General features: G+C 35.2%; 3 protein-coding genes across 3 annotated transcripts in view; all 3 read left to right on the top strand.

The window, feature by feature from the left end:
* The window catches only part of LOC105313891 (uncharacterized), a 14,218-nt gene extending 5,461 nt beyond the window's left edge, over nucleotides 1-8,757 (top strand). Inside the window, exon 4 of the mRNA XM_020000434.1 lies at nucleotides 4-8,757. Coding sequence (XP_019855993.1) covers nucleotides 4-8,757 — 8,754 coding nt within the window. The remainder of the gene's footprint in view (nucleotides 1-3) is intronic.
* A 6,561-nt stretch (nucleotides 8,758-15,318) lies between these two features.
* Nucleotides 15,319-21,693, top strand: LOC105313890 (uncharacterized). Its single transcript, XM_011407675.2, has 15 exons — nucleotides 15,319-15,346; nucleotides 15,467-15,964; nucleotides 16,411-16,571; nucleotides 16,847-17,035; nucleotides 17,877-18,012; nucleotides 18,999-19,568; nucleotides 19,703-20,197; nucleotides 20,247-20,336; nucleotides 20,381-20,425; nucleotides 20,472-20,549; nucleotides 20,611-20,723; nucleotides 20,766-20,918; nucleotides 20,976-21,153; nucleotides 21,207-21,272; nucleotides 21,329-21,693. The coding sequence occupies exons 1-15, from the start codon at nucleotides 15,334-15,336 to the stop codon at nucleotides 21,658-21,660; spliced, it is 3,117 nt and encodes a 1,038-aa protein (XP_011405977.2). The 5' UTR covers nucleotides 15,319-15,333; the 3' UTR covers nucleotides 21,661-21,693.
* Nucleotides 21,660-22,806, top strand: LOC109584615 (DNA helicase MCM9-like). Its single transcript, XM_020000432.1, has 5 exons — nucleotides 21,660-21,943; nucleotides 22,010-22,083; nucleotides 22,137-22,201; nucleotides 22,311-22,422; nucleotides 22,655-22,806. The coding sequence occupies exons 1-5, from the start codon at nucleotides 21,660-21,662 to the stop codon at nucleotides 22,804-22,806; spliced, it is 687 nt and encodes a 228-aa protein (XP_019855991.1).
* The last annotated feature ends 100 nt before the right edge of the window (nucleotides 22,807-22,906 follow it).

Here is a 22,906-nt window from a genome sequence, read left to right as displayed (position 1 = left end):
CAGAAGCTGTTATTTAAAGGAATGTCGGAGAGCCATGGACCAGCATTGATTGTCCACAATAATAGGACATTCACCAAAGAGGACTTTGAAAACATAACCAAACTGGCCGGTGCTACGAAAGCTAACCAGCCACTCAAAATTGGTAAATTTGGTGTTGGTTTTTGCTCAGTATATCACATCACTGATGTACCTTCCTTTGTTAGTGGTAAGTGGTTGTATATATTTGATCCAACACTTAAATACCTTAAAGGTGTAGTTCGTAATGAGAGCAGACCGGGTAAAAAAGTTCAGTATCAGTCTAAGTTTTTAGCTCAATCTCAACAAATGGCTCCTTATGAAAATTTGTTTGGTTTCAAATCTACTGCCAATTACAATGGTACCATTTTCCGACTTCCTTTTAGAACGAGTGCCAGTCAAATTAGCTCTACAATTTATGATGAGCATCTCATACAAAAAATGAAAAATGACCTTATAGTAAATGGCTCGAAGCTACTTCTTTTCCTACAGAATGTTAAGCGTATAACTTTTCGCTCAATGCAAGAGGATGAAGTATGTATTAGCAGTATCAATGAAGAAAATGGCATTAAACATTGCATAACTAATTCTCCTGCTAACAACTCAGTTAGTGAATATTGGTTAGTATCTCAACAAAATGAGAAGTTACAAGCACGAGGAGGTGACTACCAGCCTGGAACTGCATCTATAGCTTGCCAGCTGGTTAAGGACAAATCAAGTTTTGAATGCAAAGCAATTGAAGGTAGTGTGTTTTGTTTTCTTCCACTTTCACTGCCTTGCACTGGCCTACCAGTCCATGTTAATGCTAACTTTGCTGTGATGAGTAACAGGAGTGGTATCTGGACTGGAGCTTCATCTGGAGAGCCTTCTGATTCAAGGGAGTATTGGAATAAGAAGCTGACGACTACAATCATACCAAAAGCATACTGCAAATTGTTAAAAATGCTTAAAGAAATGTGTGTTGTAGGGAGTCTGGTATCATATGAATTTTATGTTTTGTGGCCACTAAGTAATGAGCTACAAATGAAATATCCATGGGAGGATATGATTCCTGTTCTGCTTAAATTAATATCACGCGAAAGCTTGTTTTACTCCAGTTCAACTCATCAGTGGTTGACATTAAATGAATCCCAATTCATTACTTCACTATTTGGATCAAGTGATTATACTTCATTTGATAAAGCTGCCTCTGTTCTACAGCTACCAGTGGTTTCATTGCCAAAATCTTATTTAGACGAGTTAAAAGATACAGCTTCCATAATTAGTGAGAGTGAGTTTACTACTAAGTTTTTGAACAACATTGACTTATTTTCTGACTGCTTTGAAACTCGAAACAAAATTCTCCTTGTTATTCTTTCAGCTATTGGATCTGATCCTGGTAAATACACTGAATGCACAATTGAGTTTAAAAGAGTTCCTTCAATTCCTACTTCACCCAATGGAACTGCCCTCAAATTAGCCAATGAGCTAGTTGATCCTATAGAATTTCAAGACATGTTTGATCCAGAAGATGGCATCTTTCCATTGCATGACTTTTATGATAACCCTCTAGTACGTGAAGCAATGATTAAGCAACTTAATTTAATGACTACCGCTATCTCATGGGCTGCAATCATCAGCAGTGCCAAAACCATTAAGTTACTATTTGATAGTGACAAAAACAAAAACAAAGCACTTAGAAGAGTAAGACGTATCATCAAATCTATTGACCAAACTACATACATGTATGAAAGTTGCCCTGATGATGCTCTTAAATCTGTTCCTTTTCTACCAGTGCTACAGATGCCTGAAAATTACATTTTGCCATGGAAAGGAAATGGCAACACAATTTTGCCACCTTCAGAAGTTTTAGCTGTGAGACACAGCACTGATTTGTGGAAGGTTGGCATTATTGCTGGAAGCCAGAAAGCTATTGTTAACATTGATTTTATGGATGGATATGGTTTAATTTCAAATCACGTGTTACAGCTATTAGAAATTTCTACAAAGCCAACACTTGATGATGTTTTAAACCATTTTCAGCTTTTAGTTGAGCTAATGGCAGGTGAGAATAGCAAGCAATTTCTTCAAACAGAAGCTTCCAGGTCTCATATACATGCTATATGTCAAAATGTATATGAATTTTTTGAAAAATTACCAAAAACAGAGATTGAAGAAAAATTGAGCTATTATTGTGATAAGCCATTCATATGGAATGGTAAAGAATTTGTAGCTCCATCTAATGTTGCAAAGAACTGGAAAAGAGAAGGAGGTCCAATTTTGTACAAAATTCCGGCCATTATGTCATTAAGAAAGAATTTGCAAGAGGTACTCCATATCCAGGATAACTTTGATCTACATAAGCTGTTGGATACTTTAGCTGAAATGTACCAAGAATATAATCAAAATCCATTGCCACCTGACTTTCATGAATTTATTGATTTATTAATGTCAGAATTAGTTTCAGCAAAAGGTAACTGTGAAGGAAGAAAACAGATAATATTAGTTGATCAAAATTATATCTTACGTCCAAACACTGACCTCTATTACAATGATGCAAAGTGGCTTAAAATTGAAAAAGATAAATATCACTTTATTCATAAGAATATGACAAGTCACAGAGCAGAATTTTTTAGGGTAGAATTCTATCGAAATAGATACTTGGACAATTTTGAAGGCACAAATTTTGGTCAGTGGGAGGACCTAACTCAGAGAATTAGTAATATTTTACGAGACTATCCACTCAATGAGAGCTTTATTAAGGAGCTTCTACAAAATTCTGATGATGCAAAAGCAAATAGAATGTGTGTAATATTAGATAAGAGACAGCATGGTAAAGAAACAACTCCTTCAGAAGACTGGAGTGATGATTTACAAGGTCCTGCTCTCTTAGTATGGAACGACACTGACTTTACTGATAATGATTTGATAGGTATACAAAAGCTTGGTCTTGGCTCTAAACGAGAAGATGATGAATCAATTGGTCAGTTTGGCATTGGTTTTAATGTTGTTTATCATGTGACTGATTGTCCTAGTTTCATATCAAGAAATAATAGTATTCTATGTGTTTTTGATCCTCACTGTCGATATGTGCAAGGAGCAAACAAAAGGTATCCTGGAAGGCAGTATAAAGACCTTAACAATGGCTTTTGGGAGACGATGAAAGACTTACGAAGTGCTTACCTTCAAGACCCTATTCCTAATCAACCTGAATATTTGAAAACTGGAACTCTCTTTCGGTATCCTCTTAGATCAACAGAAAGTCTTGTACAAAAATCAGAAATTTTAGAGAATAAAGAAGTTCACTCTTCAGAAGTTATGAATAAAAAGCTTGATGCATGGGTCATCAAGATTGAAGAAGCACTTTTGTTCCTGAATCATGTTGCACAGTTTGAGTATTATGTCATTGAGAGTAGTGAGTGTAAGTTCAATTTAAAAACTAAGTATAGTGTGACTATGAGTGAAACTGCATCAGACAATCGTCGTAATTACCAGTCTTATTTGACTCAGCAGTCTATATTGAGAAAGTCACAAAAAACTTGTATTCCTAAAGTTTTTACATATACCCTCACACTTCACAGTGAAGACAATCGTTTTATTAGTGCTTTTAAACAGAAAGAACAGGAGTGGGTTATTCAACAGGGTGTGGGTGATTTACTCAAATCAGACCAGCAATGGCAGTTTATGGATCATGTTCTACCTAAGCATGGCTTGGCAGTTCCTTTGAAGCCAATGCCATACTTTTCAGGAAAAATTTTCTGTTTTTTACCACTGCCTATTAATTCTAAACTTCCTGTTCATGTAAATGGTCAGTTTGTTTTGAGTAGCAATCGTCGTGCATTATGGAAGGGAGGAGATGATGAGTATAGTGATAAAATTAATTGGAATAAACAAATGGTGGAAGCAATAGCTTCATCATATGTTCATTTTCTTACAGAATTGAGACATCTTGTCATTATTGACTCTGGCTACAGTGATAGGGATGATTTTTATGCTGCTGTTAATAGATATTATCAATTGTTTCCATACTGGATGTCATCAAGAGTTTCTAAAGATAAAACAAGTAGCAATGCATCACCCAATGTCAGTGTTGAAGGTTTACCTGTAATAACATCACCGTCATTTAGTAATACTGGAACTACTTCTCAATCCGTTACTGTAAAGAAAGAAAAAATACTTGATCCACAATGGCTGTCTCTAGCCGAATCAGTCTTTTCCAAGCTTTGGACAATGAATGTTGAAATACTGGTAGTTGAAGCATATGACAAGAGCATTATAAAACCTAAATGGCACATACTTCACAATGACACTGACCCATTCTCTCAAGTTTATTTTCAACCTCAACTTGGTCCACAATCAAAAAATGTATTATCAATCCTGAGAAAGATAGGTATGACACTCACTTGTGCTTCCAAAGTCTTACACAAGCACTGTAAGAAATTTGGATCTTTCATTGCTAAACCAAATCAAACATTTGATTTCTACAAGAAATTTCATCCAAGCATAGTCAGCTTCAATTCTGAACCTGTCTCATCTACTCGTTTTGTAACGGAACAAAATCTTTGTGACTTCTTGAAATACATAATGAAAAAATCTGAAAGCAGTGACAATGTTGAGTTTTTTGAGCTTCCATATGATTTACCACTATTATTAACAGCAGACAGTTGCATTAGATTGTTTAAAGAAAATAATAAAGTCTTTTGCAGTAAGCATTCTGATCACTTTCCAAATAGTGCTAGTGCTTTTTTACATCCTAATATGCTAAAACTGAAAATGTCTCCCTCATACTTTTTACAAAAAGGAGAGGTTAATTTTACTTGTGTTAATGAAATATTTAATGCAAACTTACCATCAGAGCTGTCCCATTTTGAAGTAGATTGTCACATAATAGACAGATCTACATTGGAGGCCCTGTGGATTTGCTTGTCAGATGCTAGAGAAAATTTTCATCAGCACCAGAAAGAATTGGTTAGACATTGGGCTTTGTTGCCATCAATCAGTCATCTTCTCTATCGATCAGATTCTCCAGTACTACCTATTAGTCAAAGTATTAGTGAAGAAGCAGAAAATGAATTAAGTTTAAAAAGAATTTTATTTGATATTCTTCATATTCCTATACTTGATGTGACAGTGCATTACAATGCTTCCAAATACTGTCCTGTACTTTCTGACTATGACAAAGTATTTCGAGTGATATATAACAAGCAAAATCAATGCAATTTTGCAGAAAGTGCTGAGTTATCTGAGGAAGATATTAATATTTTATTGTGCTATTTCAGTAGAACTACTTTCAGATACACCCCTGCAATAAAAAACCAGATCAAATCTTTCCCTATATTTAAGACAGTAAGTGGGGTATTTACGTCATTGTTGGGAAAAAGTGTGTATTTATGGCCAAATGGTGGCTTTTGTTTGGCTGGATATGAGAAGTGGGCCTTGTTGGAAAATGTTTTGTTTCTTGAGTACAATGGATCTTGGAAAAATTTATGCGGAGATGATTTTAAAATATTAGGAGAAGTTCCTGATAAGAAAGAAATATACTGCAAGCTAGTTTTTCCACACTTTGCTGAACTAACGAAGGAAGAAAGAAAACGTCACCTTGAATATATCAAAGATTATCTTCTTGATGAGGCTATGTTTCAGCTTGACAGCAGTAATTATGAAGTGCAAGCACTTGCAAGAAAATTTTTAATTGATTTGAAGGCATTAAAATGCCTTAGTCATAACGACATTTTATTGAATATTGCTAGTTTTTGTGATCACACTATGCCTATATTCACTACTTTCCCTGAGCATTTTTATTTCATAAGTGATGATTATCATTCAGATGATTGGTTAAAGTTCTTTCGTAAACTTGATTTACAAGTGAAGATAGATTTTGATACTTTTGTTAAATTATCTGAGCAAGCTGAAAGTGGCAATCATCCTGATTTACATAAAGCAACAGATGTTCTTTTCTCTTATGTCTTCTCAGAAGCTGCTAAACCATGGCATAGCAATGAATACAAATTGTCTAAGATTGGTGACATAAGATTTGTTAAAACTAAAAAGCTTAAACGGTTTACCTGGATCAAAGCTCCTTGCAGTCCACCACATGAATATCAGTCACAAAATATTGGTCTGACTAAGCTCAATGAAGCTGTTCTTTATGAAAATGCACCACTGATATGGACTGTCAAACCAGTCATTGCCATACCTATTCCTCCACCTAACATGAATGCTACTGAAGCATTAGATGTTTTTGAGAAGCTAGGAGTGATATTAGATCCAGATCCAAAAGATGTTTACCAGAATATCATTAATATTTCACGAACAAGCTTAGCAAATTCAAAGTTGTTTTCAACTTATGATCCTTCTCTTGAATATTTCGATGAAATAAATCAGGCTGATATTTTTAGCATCATTTTTAAAATTATTCAGTACTTACATAAAAATAAAAAAACTGAACTCCTTCAAACGCTAACTGATGTACCCTGCATACCAGTTCATGCTGATGAAACAAATAGTAGAAAGCCTATTCTTGTTAGACCACAACAGGTGTTGAGTTCAACAGCAGCCATGGATTTTTTCCCATACCTTCATTATGTTCCAACAAAGTTATTTGGCATATTGGATGCTTTAAATATTATGGGTGTTAGTAATAAGCTAGAATTGAGACACATCAACTATATGCTAAGACTGATGAATGAATTTTATTCCAGGGATGCTATTGCTGATCCAAATGAAATACGTCGTATTAGAAAAGCAATCATCAAGCTTTATGATCTACTTCTGGACAGAGACATAAAAAAATCCGATAAAATATCGCAGCTTGAATTATTGTGCCTACCATCTCAAATAAATCGTTCATATTTTAAATTAGTTCCATCAAAGCAGCTTGTTTTTAAAGACACTATAAGATTTAGTCAGAGTGGTTTAAGGCCTGATAGTTTTTCTGAATCATCATATTTTTTGTTCAAAATTCCTTCAATTGATATTGGAATCAATAGCGAATTCATCAGAGAAATGGATTTCTGCCTACAGCTACCAAAAAGTATTAGACCAATTGGTCTCTCTCTCTGTGTCCATGAGACAGTTGTTGAACTTAGCATAACTAAAGAAAGTCCATTGGTTCAACATTTTGCCAAATTTCAGAAACTGTTTCCACAAATAGTTGAGCACCTTCCAAAGATAATCCATATATATGGAAGTGAACATGAAAAGGCAAATTTTGTAACAAAGTTACAAGAAATATTGACTAAAATGAGTGTGGTGGCAGCTGTTGACCTATGTGTAAGAGTGAGACTAGGTGAAGACACTGAATCTATTGGAGATTTTAAAGTTGGTTACTCTCTTCAGAAGAACAATGAAGCCTACACACTCTATGTAGATAAAGAAAATACATCTGGTCCAAGCCTCTGGCCTGAAATGGCTCAAACTATTTGCATAGAAATTAGCCGTGCACTTGACTGTGATTTGGTAAAATTCTTCCATTGCAGGAGTGTTCTTAGTCAAATACTTGCAGTACAAACAGCAAGTGACATGGAAGCATTAGTAACTAATGAAAAATTTTCAGTAATTGATAATGATGATGTGGGAGATGATTATATTCCAAGAATTGGTTGTCCTATACCAGATGCATTATTAAGAATGCTTTCGCAAGATATAAATCATATTTTAAGGCCACAAGATCTAGTTGGGTATGAAAAAGCTGTAGATCATTACATATGGGCTATGATACTTCATCCTGTTAACAACAATTTGAGATCAGATGAACTTAGACTAAAACGATATGTGATAATGTGGTCTGAAAGTGAAGAGCCTATTGAAGTATCATCTGTTTACTTATACAAGTTTGTAGCTGAAGAAATGGTTGAAATGAGCTTGGAGACAGCTTTAGTTGCTTCAGAAGGTGGATCATCTGAGCTTCAGCTGATTAAAGATAGCAAAGAGCTGCTTGCAATAAAGAGAAAAATTGCTAAGGAACTAAAGCTCATATGGAATTCTGATCTCACTAAAGATGAAAGGAAGAAAGCAGTGCGTAGGATGTTTCTAAAATACCATCCAGATAAAGTATCAAGTAGTAATAAGAGTCTTTATGAAGAAGCATTCAAATATTTACTTAGACAGCTTGAGCGACTAGAGAAAGGACTACCACTAGAAGAACCAGAAGAAGAAGAAACAGAAGATGATGACAATAAGTCAACTTATTGGCATGATTATTATTACAAGTGTAAGGATGATATCAGTAGATCAAGTTATGGAAGAGGAGGAGGAGGATGGAGTGGTGGTGGTGGAGGGGGAGGTGGAGGTGGTGGATGGTGGGCCTACATTGCTCCTAAACCTGATGAAGTTGAAGCTCAACGCTGGCTCAGACAAGCAAAATCTGATCTTGAAGCTATGAGAATCCTACGAAATTCTCTTCGTGAAAATTGTGGTGTGTCTTGCCAAGTTTCTTTTATGGCACATGAAGTTGTTGAAAAAGCATTGAAAGCTGGAATGTATAAATTAATAGGTATTAATCCTTCCAGTGAATCACTAGTTCATCATTGCCTAGAAAGGCATGCTCGTGCTTTATCATCTGAAAAACCTGGCCAGCTTGAGGAACTACCAAGAATGGCATCCAAAATGGAAAAAATATATCTTGAATCTAGGTTCCCAAATAAGTATGATAAACCAACAGCACCAGTCGATGTGTATCTTCCTGATGAAGCCAGAATTAATGCTGAAATGGCTGAAGTAATTTACATGCTTATAGAGAAAATTGTTACAAATCAACTTTAGACAGTTAGTATGTAATTTTATTGTAATAATTTAAATCATGTATTAGTTAGTTATTTAGAAACATTATTTTTGAGAATGTTGATTTGCTTATGTTTTACTTGTGTTATTTCATGATTAACTAATTTCATTGGCTAGTGAACTAACACTACGTGAATGAGGCTGAGGCTCTATACATGCATACATGAAGCTAAGCTAATATGTTTTGAAAACAATGAATATTTAACAGTGACGAAAGCTCCTTTTATTATCATTATCTAATACCTTACTCCTGCTGAACTACATTGTATAAATACAAATTGATGCTGCTGGCATGCACTCTACTTGGTTTTATAGACTAGACCCATTACTAAGAGTACATACCATCACATCTTTTACAATTAAATTTAGATTTGTTAATCACTCATACAAAACGACTTGACAATTAATCTAAGAATTACTTTTTAAAAATCATGTTATAAATTCAAGACCCAGTCTTAAATAAAGATAATAAATTTGCTGCAATGCTGGCATTTTTAATAACATTCATAAAAATGAATAATCTGATACAGTCAATGAATTGCAATACAACACTATATATAGAATGAAACTATTTACTTTTTCATGTATCAGCATTTAATATGTCTAACCTTCTATCTATTTTGGTTCAAGCTCTTTTATTTCACAGTTCCTTTTCCTTGTCAGCTTCCTATAAAGAAGCATCTGAAGTTATAGGAAGAGAAGTTGTCAACTTTAACTATGCATGGCGCTTCCAGGTAGGAAATTATGATATAGTTTCCTGCCCTGACAGTGACTTTCCAATTGAGTTTAATGATGTTCAGTGCTTTGGTCTATTCCCAGTGGCTACAGCAAGCAATAGTGATGACTGTCGTGGAGCATGCTGTGGTAATGTAATGTGTTCTGTGTGGCAGTATTCTGACTACAGTGGTTGCTGGATAGGCAAGATTACAGACTGTCATGCACCAGATATTGGGAGAGTTGGTGGAGGGGGTCGAAAAACTCCAGCTCAACCCCCTCTACCTACAACAAATGAAAGGACTTCTCGTGATTACGATGACAGCGCATGGGAGATAGTGGATGCACCTCATGATGCATTCATTAATGGTGAGTATGATGAAAGAGGTTCAACAAGACAAGGCTATCTCCCTAAGCATGTGATTTGGTATCGCAAACACTTCAATCTACCAGCCGACTGGAAGGGAAAGGTTATATGGGTGTACTTTGAGGGAGTTTTTAAAGGATCAAATATTTATCTCAATGGACAGCATTTCCATTATGAGGATTCTGGCTACACTAGTTTCACTGTTAGGCTTGACAAGGCCTCCAGTGTATTTTTTGGTGATGGTCAAGAGAATGATAATGTACTTGTAGTGCAAAGTACCCCAAACTTTGGCTATTCTGGCTGGTGGTACGAAGGAGGTGGCATTTATCGTAACACATACCTAGTTGCTGCTGATGTCATCCATTTCATACCTAACAGAATTTACATTGCCACTACTGTCAATGGAGATTTTCACCCACATTATCCAGGGGATATCAGTGAAGGAGATTATGTCGATTCAGTGACACTTGATATCAGTATGGATGTCATTAATGATGACAATCGAAAGCAAAAAAGATACTATCAAATTACAGTCTTTGATGCAGATGGAAGGCAAGTGGGCTACACCATGTCACCTACTTATACCTTTAAACCTGGAGAATCAAAGACATTACATGGTGCACTCACATTAAACAATGCTGAAGCATGGAGCCCAGCAAGACCATATCTTTATACAGTGAAATGTGACTTGTGGGCTGGTGTAATGACTGATACCATTAACGTAACTCTTGGAGTAAGAAGGGTGAAGTGGGATGCAGACCAGGGATTCTTTTTCAATGATGTCCATTTTACGTGGAAAGGCTTTAACAATCACAATGACTTCACTGGAGTTGGTATAGCTGTCCCTGACAGGATTAACCTGTTTAGGGCTCAGTCAATGAGAGCAGTGGCTGCTAATTCATGGCGCATGTCACATAACCCTCCGATACCAGTCATGCTTGATATTATGGATAAAATAGGCATTCTAGTATGGGATGAGAACAGAGAGTATGGTAATGATTCTATCTGGGTAGCCAATCAGAGGAGCATGGTGAAGAGGGATAGGAATCATCCTAGTGTCATGGCTTGGTCCTTTTGTAATAATGAAGAGTGCAATCATGGTGATCAGGATAAAAGGATAGCAAAAGAGTTCAGAAAAGTATCTAAAAGTGCTGATCCCAATCGTCCAGTGACTGCTAATATGAACTCTAATTTCGGGAATAATTTGACTTTACAGCTTGATGTGCAAGGCTTTTCTCATCAACCTGGTAGAGTTTTTGATGACTTTCACAAACAATTCCCCTCAATGCCTACCATTGGGTCTGAGTGCTGCTCATGTCCAACACAAAGAGGTGAAGACTTTCCTGACAGCTCAAATTATATACTTGGCAATTTCAATGCAGACTGTAACAAAGCTCAGACTGAGAACCAACTGAATAGATTGTTTGTTGCTGGATGCATGGTATGGACACTGTTTGACTATTATGGTGAACCGTCATTCAATGGCTGGCCTCATGTTTCTTCTTCCTTTGGTTCAATTGACTTGGCTGGATTTGCAAAAGCTTCAGCTTACTGGTATCGCTCATGGTGGCTTTACAATGGCCTGCAAAATAACACTAATGGAGGGGTTGATGTGCCTCTTAATCCTCCAAAACTTGTAAATCCTGGAGCATCTCCTACTGAAGATAATGCTGAAGATGGCTATCTGGTACACATTGTTGAGCATTGGGAGGAAAATGAAGCAGCAAAACTACGGACCATACATGTATATACTAATGCCCCATCAGTTGAGCTTGTAGTTAATGGACAATCACAAGGAGTGAAGGAGTTAGTGTGGCAAGGCTGGGCTCAGTGGGATAACATAACTTATGAAGCTGGTTATATCACAGCAACAGCTATTGATGACAAAAACTCTGTAGTAGCAACACACACAGTATTAACAGCTGGAGATGCTGAAAGGATACGAGCATTCATTGATGTTCCTAATGAAGACACTGGAACAGGATCAGCTCTACTCCTGGATGGACAAGATGCTGGTATGGTGAGTGCTGCTTTGCTTGATGGAAGTGGTAAGATTGCTCACGGTTCCTCACTTAATGTGTCATTTAGTATTGTGAGTGGACCAGGAAGGATTGTAGGAGTTGGTAATGGAGACCCAGCCTGTCATGAGCCAAACCAAGCAACATGGAGGAGTGCTTATCATGGCCTTGCTCGGGCAATTGTACAAGTGATTGAAGACCAAGTAACACCAAACAGGCACCGGATTATACAGATAGACAGAGATGGAGGTAAAAGGACTCTCATAGGAGATCCTACGGCTTCAAGAGCATCACTGGATGGTATAGTAGTAGAGGTATCTGCTCCAGGAGTTGGTACTGCAACTGTAACTATACCTGTTAGCACTGATCCTAGTGACGGAGTTCTTACCACAGCCAGAAAATCCCGCCAGTAAAACTATGTAATGCTATGCTACTGCTACTGCTTAACCCTAAACTTTGCTATATTCATAACCTAACTATTTTGATTGTTTTTGTTACAATTTTTTGCAAAATTTGGTATGAGACCATATATGATATACTGGTACTAGATATATAGATCTATACATGGATGTAATTGTAATGCCACTATATAGAACCAAATTAAATAGCTGTAACAATATTACAAAGTGAAGTTAGGATTTGGTTCTCCATTGGCAGAACACTGTATTTCAGAAGTCAAAAAAATATTTTCATTTTAACGTTAATTTACTTATTGTTATAATTTTATCCTTTACTTGATTGAGGCTTCTTCCACCAAAATGAATCATATATTACACAGTATGTTATGAGCTATTATTACATAAAATGTATATTAATTAATATAAAATTTGACTTTTTTATTATCTCTCAAGCTAATCAAAGGCTCTAAAGGATTCAGTTTACATTAGCTGGAGGTAATTACAGTAAGCATTCAGTAGACTTCAACACTGTATGTACACTTTAATTATTGCAGTATTTGTGTGGCTTTTATTCTCTTCTAATACTAGCTGTATATGAAAAAACTACATGTATTATCAAAACACTTTGTACTTCATTAACTTGCTAAGACTAATTATGCATCTTCATGATATCACTTGTGATTGATATGCCTACATTGATCTACTTATGGTATGTGCAAAGTTTGAAGTGATTCCAACTTAATTTTTTTGAATTATGGCCATTTTTTAAAAATTGGCCAATTTAAAAAAATTACCCTGTCCTATAGCCCATGCTTTTCTCTAAAAAATGGCTAAAAATTCACTCCAAATTTGTATTATATTTTTTATTTATATTGATGTACTTATGGTATGTACAAAGTTTGAGGTGATTCTGACCTAATTTTATTGAATTATGACCATTAAAAAAATTGGCTAATTGTCAAAAAATACCCTGTACTATAGCCCATGCTTTTTTTCTAAAATAATTATGGCTGAAAATTCACCCCAAATTTTTATTAAATTTTTTTATTTATATTGATGTACTTATGCTATGTAGAAAGTTTGAGGTGATTCTGACTTAATTTTTTTTTGAATTATCACCATTTAAAAAAAATTGCTTAATTTTCCAAATTTACACTGTACTATAGCCCATGCTTTTTTCTAAAAATGGCTGAAAATTCTCCCCAAATTTTTATTACAATTTTTTGATTTATATTGTGTACTTATGCTATGTAGAAAGCTTGAGGTGATTCCAACTTAATTTTTTCGAATTATGACCATTTTAAAAAATTGGCTAATTTTCAAAAATTACCCTGTACCGTAGCTTATGCTTTTTTCTTAAAAATAGCTAAAAAATCACACCAAATTTTTATTACATTTTTTATTTATATTGATTTAATTATGCTATGTAGAAAAGTTTGAGCTGATTTCAGCAAAAAATTTTTTGAGTTATGATCACTAGTAGAATACATGATAATTAACCTTTATCCTGTCAAAAGCAAAACTTTATTCTAGACATTTTTATTTATATTTCATTCCACCAGTTATTATTCACTGGTAGTTGTTCTTAATCCAATAAGCTCATTTAACATTTCTCGTGATGACTTCAATGCTGCCTATCCCAATCTACAACCTTATGCTTCTCGTGGTAGCAACTCCTACTACATCACTGCTGCCTGGAATAGTCCTGATGATGTCCCAGACTCTTTTAAGGTTGGAGATGAACTCAGAATGACTGCGGTGAGGAATGGAACACAAGAGAGCTATTATAATGCTAAGCTAACAATGGACACGCCATACTGTGTGTATATCATGGTACATGGAAGATGGAACATGAGTAATGTTAGTGATGAATAATATATTTCAAGTTGTGTATAATTTAAGCATTAAAATATCTGCCCAGCTTACACTTCTAGCTAAAAAGAGGGCTGTAACTGTGCACCCATAAATCAATATAATATCAGTATCTTTTATAGGACACTCTAGTAAGAATCTATGAATACACATGCACTGAAACAAGTAATTATTTAAAAAATACTTCCAATAATTAGTTACACTACAAGCATAAGCACATTATGTCTCTCTCACTTTCTATAACTCTTTCTCTCTTTCTTTTTCTCATAGTACTCTTTGTTTCATTTAAATTATTATAAAAGCAAACATGAATGCATAGTTCAGTCATACATGTATTATAAATATGCCATTTCTTTGTTCTTCTTAATGCTGGTGTTGGTCATACTGGTACGTTCATTGCTATTATGGTTGAGATGGCTCGCATCAAATCAGAGAAATTAGTTGATATCTTTAATTATTTGCAGTACATGAGGAAATGCCGTCCTATGATGGTCATGAATGAAGCAAGCATTAAAAAAACAATAGATAAAAAAGAATAATTATTTTGAATCATACTGATGGGCTACATGATTACTTTCTTGCTCTTTATGATAATGATAAACCAATGCCTTAATTCCTATTACCCTTTCTCTGAATAGATTGAGTATATCATTATTCATGATGCTCTTGCTGATGCTTTAAAACTTGGAAAGATTGAGGGAGCTTCCATTACTAGGCCTACATTTTTAGAAGAGACAAGCAGTGAGGGGAACTCTGAAAAGTTTTCTGACAAAATTAATTATTTTGATGAGGAGACAGAGCTGTGAGGAAAAACTGTTTAATGAAGGTGGAAATGATGATCACAGACACACTTTATTACTTTCATTGCTGAGTGATAATTGTATTGTTTTTTAGTTTTAATTATGATTAGTTACGATAGATCCAAACAAGGCAATGTAAGCTTGAAAATTAAAAAAAAATTAAAGGCAATATGTGTCCCATTATTTTAGCTAATTATACTGTAACTTTGTTATTGTTTTTATTACACTAATAAGCTATAAATCTATGTCTTTACAAAACTGCATTATAGACTTCAAGTGGCAATCACAGAACATTATGAATCCGCCCCCATGTTAAAGGGGGCAGGTCCTGTCCACTGAACATACTCGATTTAGATCAGCTTCTTGTCCTCGTTTCTTTTAGATTTAGAATGGCAGCAAAAAGTAAGCACAAACATGCATGCATTCCTTTCAAATTGATCAGACTCTAGCATTAAAACTCTGTTCCTACTAAATCTGATGAGATTACTATGAAGTCACTTCATATTCTCTGCTCTCCATTAGATCTAGACTATCAACCAGTTGAGAGATCTGGCCACTCCACAGTAATAGTTGGAGACTATTTATACATGTGGGGTGGGAAGCAGACTGATCTCCCTGAGGTACACAATGATGAAAATAAAAAAGCAATGACATCTGTTATGGAGATGTGTTACTTACCAACTGGTAAATGGGAACAGAGGCCTACCAATGGTAACCCTCCACTGGGCGTTGAGGGTTATTCATCAGTTGCAATCGGGAAATTTATTTACTACTTTGGTGGCTATTGTGGCCATGACGACTGCTTTCATAATAGTTTGTATTCCTTCAATGTGGATACATTCAATTGGAGGGAGCTTTCTCCTTCTAGTCCCGATCATCATGGTCCAAAGATGAAGGCCTACTCTGCTATGGTGGCGGTACAACTGAATGGTGAGGACTACCTGGCAGTAATAGGAGGAAGGGGATCATCTTCTAGCAATCGTTATTATAGTGAGATACACTATTATGAACTTTCTTCAGGTCAGTTTTTCATATCCTTATATCGTATAGTACTTTAATTTGGTGGAGTTTTATTTTAGTGATTGGCAGTTTGGAAGCAGAATCACCAATATTAAAACCACCAATCATTAATGCGCATGCTTAGTAATGCACATGTACACAAAAATCGCCAAATTAAAAACCGCCAATGACAATTTTACAGCAAAATCGCCAAAATAAAGCGCTACCAAAATAAAGTGCTATATAGTAGTTTATGCAATCATTTGCTTTGCACTTGACAGCAAGCAACAAAAACTGTCTTTTTTGATTTGTTGTATTTTCATTGTGCTTGATTTCATTTTCATTTTCTCAAATTTTAGTGTAAACAATGGTTTTTGATACATGTACTTGTGTGTACCAATGTTAAGAGTATAGCCCTACTCTTTCTAATGTGTATCTCAATATTATTATTATTGTTATTTTAAAAGGCAAATGGGTATCACCAAGAGTCACTAGATGGAGACTGCATTCCATTCACTCATTTACTTTGACATCAGTTACAAGCAACATGGCAATACTGTTTGGGGGCCGTACTGCATATGGATACAATAGCAACCTGTTTGTTATTAGTTTTGCCAAGACCTCAGTTGTGAGTCATAAACAATATTTTAAAAATATTCTAAATTGTATACTTCTTACTAAAAAAATTTGGTATATATATGCAGCACAATTACTGCCACAAAATTTTTAGTCCTAACTGATCGAGGCAATGGTTACTGAAAAAACATTAAAAAACTAAAGTGCACATTGTGAAATTTTTATAAAACATTTTACATGTCTTGTAATTACATGTAAATGAGGCGTTGTTTATACAACAAATTTCTATGTTTAAATTCCATGACAATGTAGTGTTATTTTTTTCAGGATATATTAGAAGCACCTAACCCTGGAGGATCAGTACAGTGGCCAGAAGGACGATATGCTCATTGTAGTGTACTTGTTAGCTGTGATGCTGGACCACACTTGCTAGTGATTGGTGGAGTGTTAAAAAATTTTAGGAATGCCTATGATACTTGGTTGTTGGACATAAATAACAGAAATTGGATGAAGCTAGTAAGTTTATTCACGAGGCCTGCTTAGTTGTAACAATGAAACTTCACCAAAATGAGTTTTTGTTCTACAATTTGCTTTAGTGAAATTAAAACAAATGTACAAAATTTAATAGACTCAATTTTGAGCATGACTTTTAAATAAGCATGTACAATGTAAGGAATATACAGTTGACTGTTAAGTAAGCAGTTATATAGAGGGTTACAGGGGCGGATCTAGGATTTTGGAAATGGGAGGGTTGCAAAATAAAATGGCACGTGAAGCGCACCGCGATTTTGACTACACCCTCTTTTTGGCGCAATTTTGTAGTTAAAATCACGGTAAAATTAACATTTCCACCATTTTTGGAACTCTTGTTGTGTTAATTATATACATTAACCACAGTAATCCTGCTATATAAACTAGGTGGTTAGCACTTTTACCACTATTGCAGCAATGAAAATATTAAAAATTTATGAGTGGGGTTCCAACCCCAGCAACCTCCCCCCTAGATCCACTACTGGGTTAATTTTACAAAAATATTGTAAACCATTCCTATTTTCTCCATGCACGTGTATTTACAATTATAAACATACTGTATTTTACCGTATAAACGCCTGTCATTATAATATATTCTAGCTATAGATACGCATATTTGTACCAAAAAATAATGCCCCCACTCTTTCGATAGCTCCTGAGTGCTTAAAAGTTAGAGCCTGGTCTAATTTGCCTGGAGTTGGGGATTTGATTCCCGCTCAGGGTCACTTTTTTATTTTTTTTTCAACGAATTTTTTTGCTTCTAAGAAATAAACGCCCGGGCGTTTAATTGGTAAAATACGGTAACCTATTTCTTTTATCTTTATAGTTTGCGGATCTGCCATTTAGTGTCACATGGAGAGAGTATTATTCCCTCTCAAGCTGGAATGTTACACGGACCACTAGTTGGATGATAATGTTTGGAGGGGAAACAACTTACAACAGTACAGCAGTAATTGAGCTCAGTAAGTGTGCAAACTGCTGTATAGCAGGAAAAATTAGCGGAGTTTTATTTGTGACTAGCTGCAATTTGCCAAACTGAAATCTACCATTTTGCTTTATCAGTGTATGCATGACTGCAAAATTACCATTGTAATTAAAAACTACCAATTACTATGCAATCATAGAATCACCAATCATAAGTGCTACCTAATTTTCTTGCCATTATTGCTAAATGTACATGCATGTGACATAAAAGACAATCATGAATGTTATGTATCAAGTACATTATTGGGGCAAGCCCCACTGTAGCAAGAGTCTTCTGTATGTATGTATGTATGTGCATCTTCAGTCACGCCCATCTTCTGGTCACGTCCCGCACTACTATATATTTATCTGTCAATGATCTAATGGGGTAGCATCATTCGGTCATTCTAATGAAATAATTGTAAAAACACGTGCAGCAAGAAGGATGTGATTCTTCGTGCTCAGAGGGTTATGATGGCATCCCAGACTTAAGATTTAATTAAAGTGGGAGTGGTTGCACAAAATAAAATGGTGACTAACACACGAGAAGAAGGTATGTGTTTTCTTGCAACAAAATAAAACAGAATTTCTGTCCAAAGCCTTCTCCAAAAGCCAGAAGAGGTTATAGATGCAATAAAGTAACTATCAAACTCGTTTTTGTTTATATGATAATAGACTACTAAACTTGACTTACTGTACAGACTATAGTCCAGGGTCCAAATGCAGCAATTAAAGAAGGTTAAGAAAGCAACTTCTTACTTGGAGGCTACATTGCTACAGCTGCCTATAGCTATCTAGTAGTTTCATCACACCCCTTCGCTACCTAAGGTAGCGAAGGGGTGGGGCAAGACTACCTATCTAGCTATATCATTATTTTGTGCACTGACTTCTTTTAGCTATCTTTTTTTAATGCTTCCTAAATGCAAAACTTAGGCTTGCCCATTTAATGTCTAGTAATACTAAATAGATTTTTATTGTTTTATAGCATTTGCTAGTCGTATGCACTGGTCTAGCAGATATATTTATCTTGACTGGTATGAGGAAGAGCTTGCAGAAAGGAAGAGAGAATGGCAAATACAACTAGATGAAGAAGTGTATCAAATTGATAAAGATCGACAATATGAGCAGTTATTCCAGGATGAATATGACGAAGAAATTTTTCAGCAGACAAAAGAGCTTAAAGTAATCCTAAAGAAAGAAAATGAGGCTCAATTTACTCAGCAACTCCAGAAAGTTACCTATCTTCTTGAGCAGTTATATATAGCCAAAGCATCACTTGAAGAGCAGAATCTACAGCTGCAGAATCAAATAAAAGAAGAACAAAGGTTAATGGCTTCAACTCTAAAAAAACAAAAAGAAAGGGAAGATGCTCATGAAGAACAGGATGAGATCATCAAGTCATTAGAAAATAAACTGGACGAGGAGAAGAAAGAGGAAAAGAAATTGAGACAAGGATTACAGGAAAAGATCGAATCACTTCAGCAGCAGCTGCATCAGCAAGTAAAAGATCACAAGGATGCATCAGTTCAGTTTGATTACCTTATTCCTCAGTCAGGTTTGTCTTTTTATAATTATCTGATCCCTTCAATGCATATTTAATTTAATTGCTACATGTACTAACTGTATGTATTAAATTGATCATAGGCCAGTTACATGTATATCTTAATGTAATGTGTCTGTATTGTTCAGATTCACTAGACTCTAGTGTCATTATAGCTGGACAGAAGCTCTTTATCCTACAAGGAGACAGGTCTCACTCACTCCAGTGGGAGAAATATGGATTCAGATTAGAGTGTCCTCAAGGAGCAGCGTCCAAGGATACTGAAGTAGCTGTTAGTGCACTAGCTGGTGGTAATTTCAAGGTACCCAAAGGTACTGTGCTAGTGAGTGCAGTATATGCAATATCAGTATCTAAGGGACTATTAAAACCACTGGTAATAGAGCTACAACATTGTGTGGATCTAAGGAAGACTAGTCAGACTGGTTGCCTCAAGTTTGTGAGAGCTCCACTGAAATCTCCTTACCAGTTCAGTATAGTTGAAGGAGGATGTTTTAGAGTTGGGAAAAGATACGGATCAATAAAGCGTGACCAATTCTGTTGTATGGGTATTGTAGCTGAGATGAGTAATGGAGACACACCTAGTGACAGTGAGAGTGAGGAAGGTTATGAGACACCACCTGAAGGTATACATACACATATATCATGCGTATTTTGAAAATATTAATTTTTTAGGATCTAATGATGACACACATAATGTTAGTGTCAATGGAGCAGGAGAGACTAGCACTTCACAACTCTCACTAATGAATAGTGCAGGATTAGGTGAGTGACTTATTGTAAAATTCTATTTTTCATAATAGAATCAGTAAATGATGGCTCTAATCAGGAAGTACAAGTTGAATCAAATTCTGGTATCAGCTTGTTCTTGTCATGAGTATAATTGTACATTCTTATTAGGTACTTTAAATGAAGCTTCTATTGCTAGTATTAAATTGTCTGAAGGTGAAGTGAAACAAAGAACAAGTAACAATAAAGGTTTGTCAGTTCTTAATTTTAACAAACATGCAGTACAATATTATACATAATTCTTATGCAGGAGTTGCTCAAAATGATGTATTATACACTGGAATGATGTATCATGAGGAGAAGAAAGTTAATCAATGGATGACCACATTTTCTGTTGTTAGAGATTTGAAAGTTCTTCAGCAGGTTTGTAATGAAATTAAATTCTTATTTTATCAAAAATTGTAGTACCTACAAAATACACATTCTAATGCTGAACAAGATGGACCATTTGTCATATTCAAGTACAATCAACCTGATGGTATCCTTCAGTTGTGTCTACAAGATACTCCATCACTTGAATCAGGATGGACTGTACATCCTGACCAGTCTCCAATACAAGTATATATCTAGTGATTATACGTTTGTATGACTGTTACTTATTTATCATTGTTGTAGATACCTCAATATGTAGTGGACAAGTTTATTGATAATCCTATGTGTTCCAGTATCCATATATCAGTGTATGCTAAACCTGGTATTGCTAAGGATCCACTTCATTGTCCCATTGAATTAATTGGGATAGATCCTTCAAAAATTATTTACATCAACCGAACACCTCCTCTGTCACATACAAGTTAGTTAATGACATGGGTCTATAGCTAGTTTTGACTATTTATATTTGTGCAGTAGACAGTACTAGCTCAAGCTCCTCTACTGCTAGTATCAGTCAAACCAGGAGAGAGACTGAAGAAGGTATGATTGATATTAATGCAATAACACACTAATCACTGAATTTGTATCATTAATAGGTACATTTAGATCTGATATTGCTCATAGAGTAATGACAGAATGTACTGGAATGATAAAGGAGAGGCTTGATCTGAATACATTAATAGATAAGCTACTTGAGAAGAGGATGATAAACGAACGAGAGAGAAATAAAGCTCTTGATGAAAGATGTGGACTAACTGCTAATCAAAGAATGGATGAGCTGCTTAGTTTAGTTAAAGCATCCATTAGAGAGGATGGAGAAGATTTTGGTTTGTTTCTAGAAATAATTAAACAAGAGAATACAAGAAGAGCTGATAGACTAGCACAGACACTATTAGATAATTATAATAGGTTTATTAGATCTGTTTAATGTTTAGATTCAATGTCATTGTGAAACACTTTAGTATTGATGCACATGAACCAACACGTTTTTCCACATGGCACAGTGACTATTTGGACTCTTATCTTGGAGTGACTTGGACCCACCCCCGACGCACATGGCTCATGATGGCTGACAGTGGAGGTCTAGATCGAGTACTAGATGGAGATGATAAAGAAGTCTTTCGAGGATTTCTAATGAAGAATCATTTAGGAGAGATGATATCAATCTTGGAGGCATCAGATCCAACATTGTTCTACTCGTTATCCATTGAGTATGTGGGTTAATCTCAGTCTCTGTAACATTCATTTATGGAAACTTGTTTATTATTAATGTGTAGCTGCAGTAAGTTGGCTAACTGTATGATTGGATTGTGGGAGAAGTTGTACAAGAGTCCGTTAGACACTTTGCCAAGTAGGGGAGTGGTTGACATAAATAAATAATTAAATTTAATATTTTATTTTTAGTTTTGAATCAAGTACTTAAGAAAACTCTTAAACTACTTGCTAGTACTAAAGAAGGCACTGATATTGTATGTTATGAGATTAGGGGAATGTTGTAGCTTTTTGTACAGTAGAGGCAATAATTGTGTCATTTTTATTAAGCATAATATTGATAATGATGTTTTTATTGTGCTACAGATATTGAAGGATAACGTTGAAGTGAGAGTTCATAATCTTCCATCATTTGAGGAATATACCAGAGATAGAGTGCCATTAGCATCTGACGTAGGGAAATTTCTATCTTTTAATGGTTAGTACATAAGATACTATTGTTATTATAGAATCAAAAATCTTAAAACATGCATGTATGTAATATAAATTTTGAATTCAATGAGAGGCAATGTTTCAAATATGTGATGTGCATATACCCATGTACATGTACTTGGCCCAGCTTGTTTCCTATAATATGAACATATAAATAGCCAATTTTAACAAGATTAAAATGCCTTTTCAACAAAATTATATCATTAGTATTTTTATAGGAACAGTTGTGAGAACGTCTAGTGTTAAGTTATTGGAGAAGAGTAAATGTTATAAATGTGAAAAGTGTGGTGAAGTATTCTCAGTTGAGACGGAATTTGAACAATGTTATACTATACCAAAACCCAGCAGGTACATAAATACTTTTATATGATGTGTTAAGAGTCTAATAACTATTGTTTTGCTTACCAAATAATGTCAGTAAATTATGATATTAATTCTTTAGTACATGACTACATCTACATCTCATAGCA

This window comes from Amphimedon queenslandica, unplaced genomic scaffold, assembly GCF_000090795.2.
Source record: "Amphimedon queenslandica unplaced genomic scaffold, v1.1 AMPQUscaffold_13191, whole genome shotgun sequence".
Taxonomy (NCBI): Eukaryota; Metazoa; Porifera; class Demospongiae; order Haplosclerida; family Niphatidae; genus Amphimedon; species Amphimedon queenslandica.
This window is presented reverse-complemented; position numbering and strand designations above follow the sequence as displayed.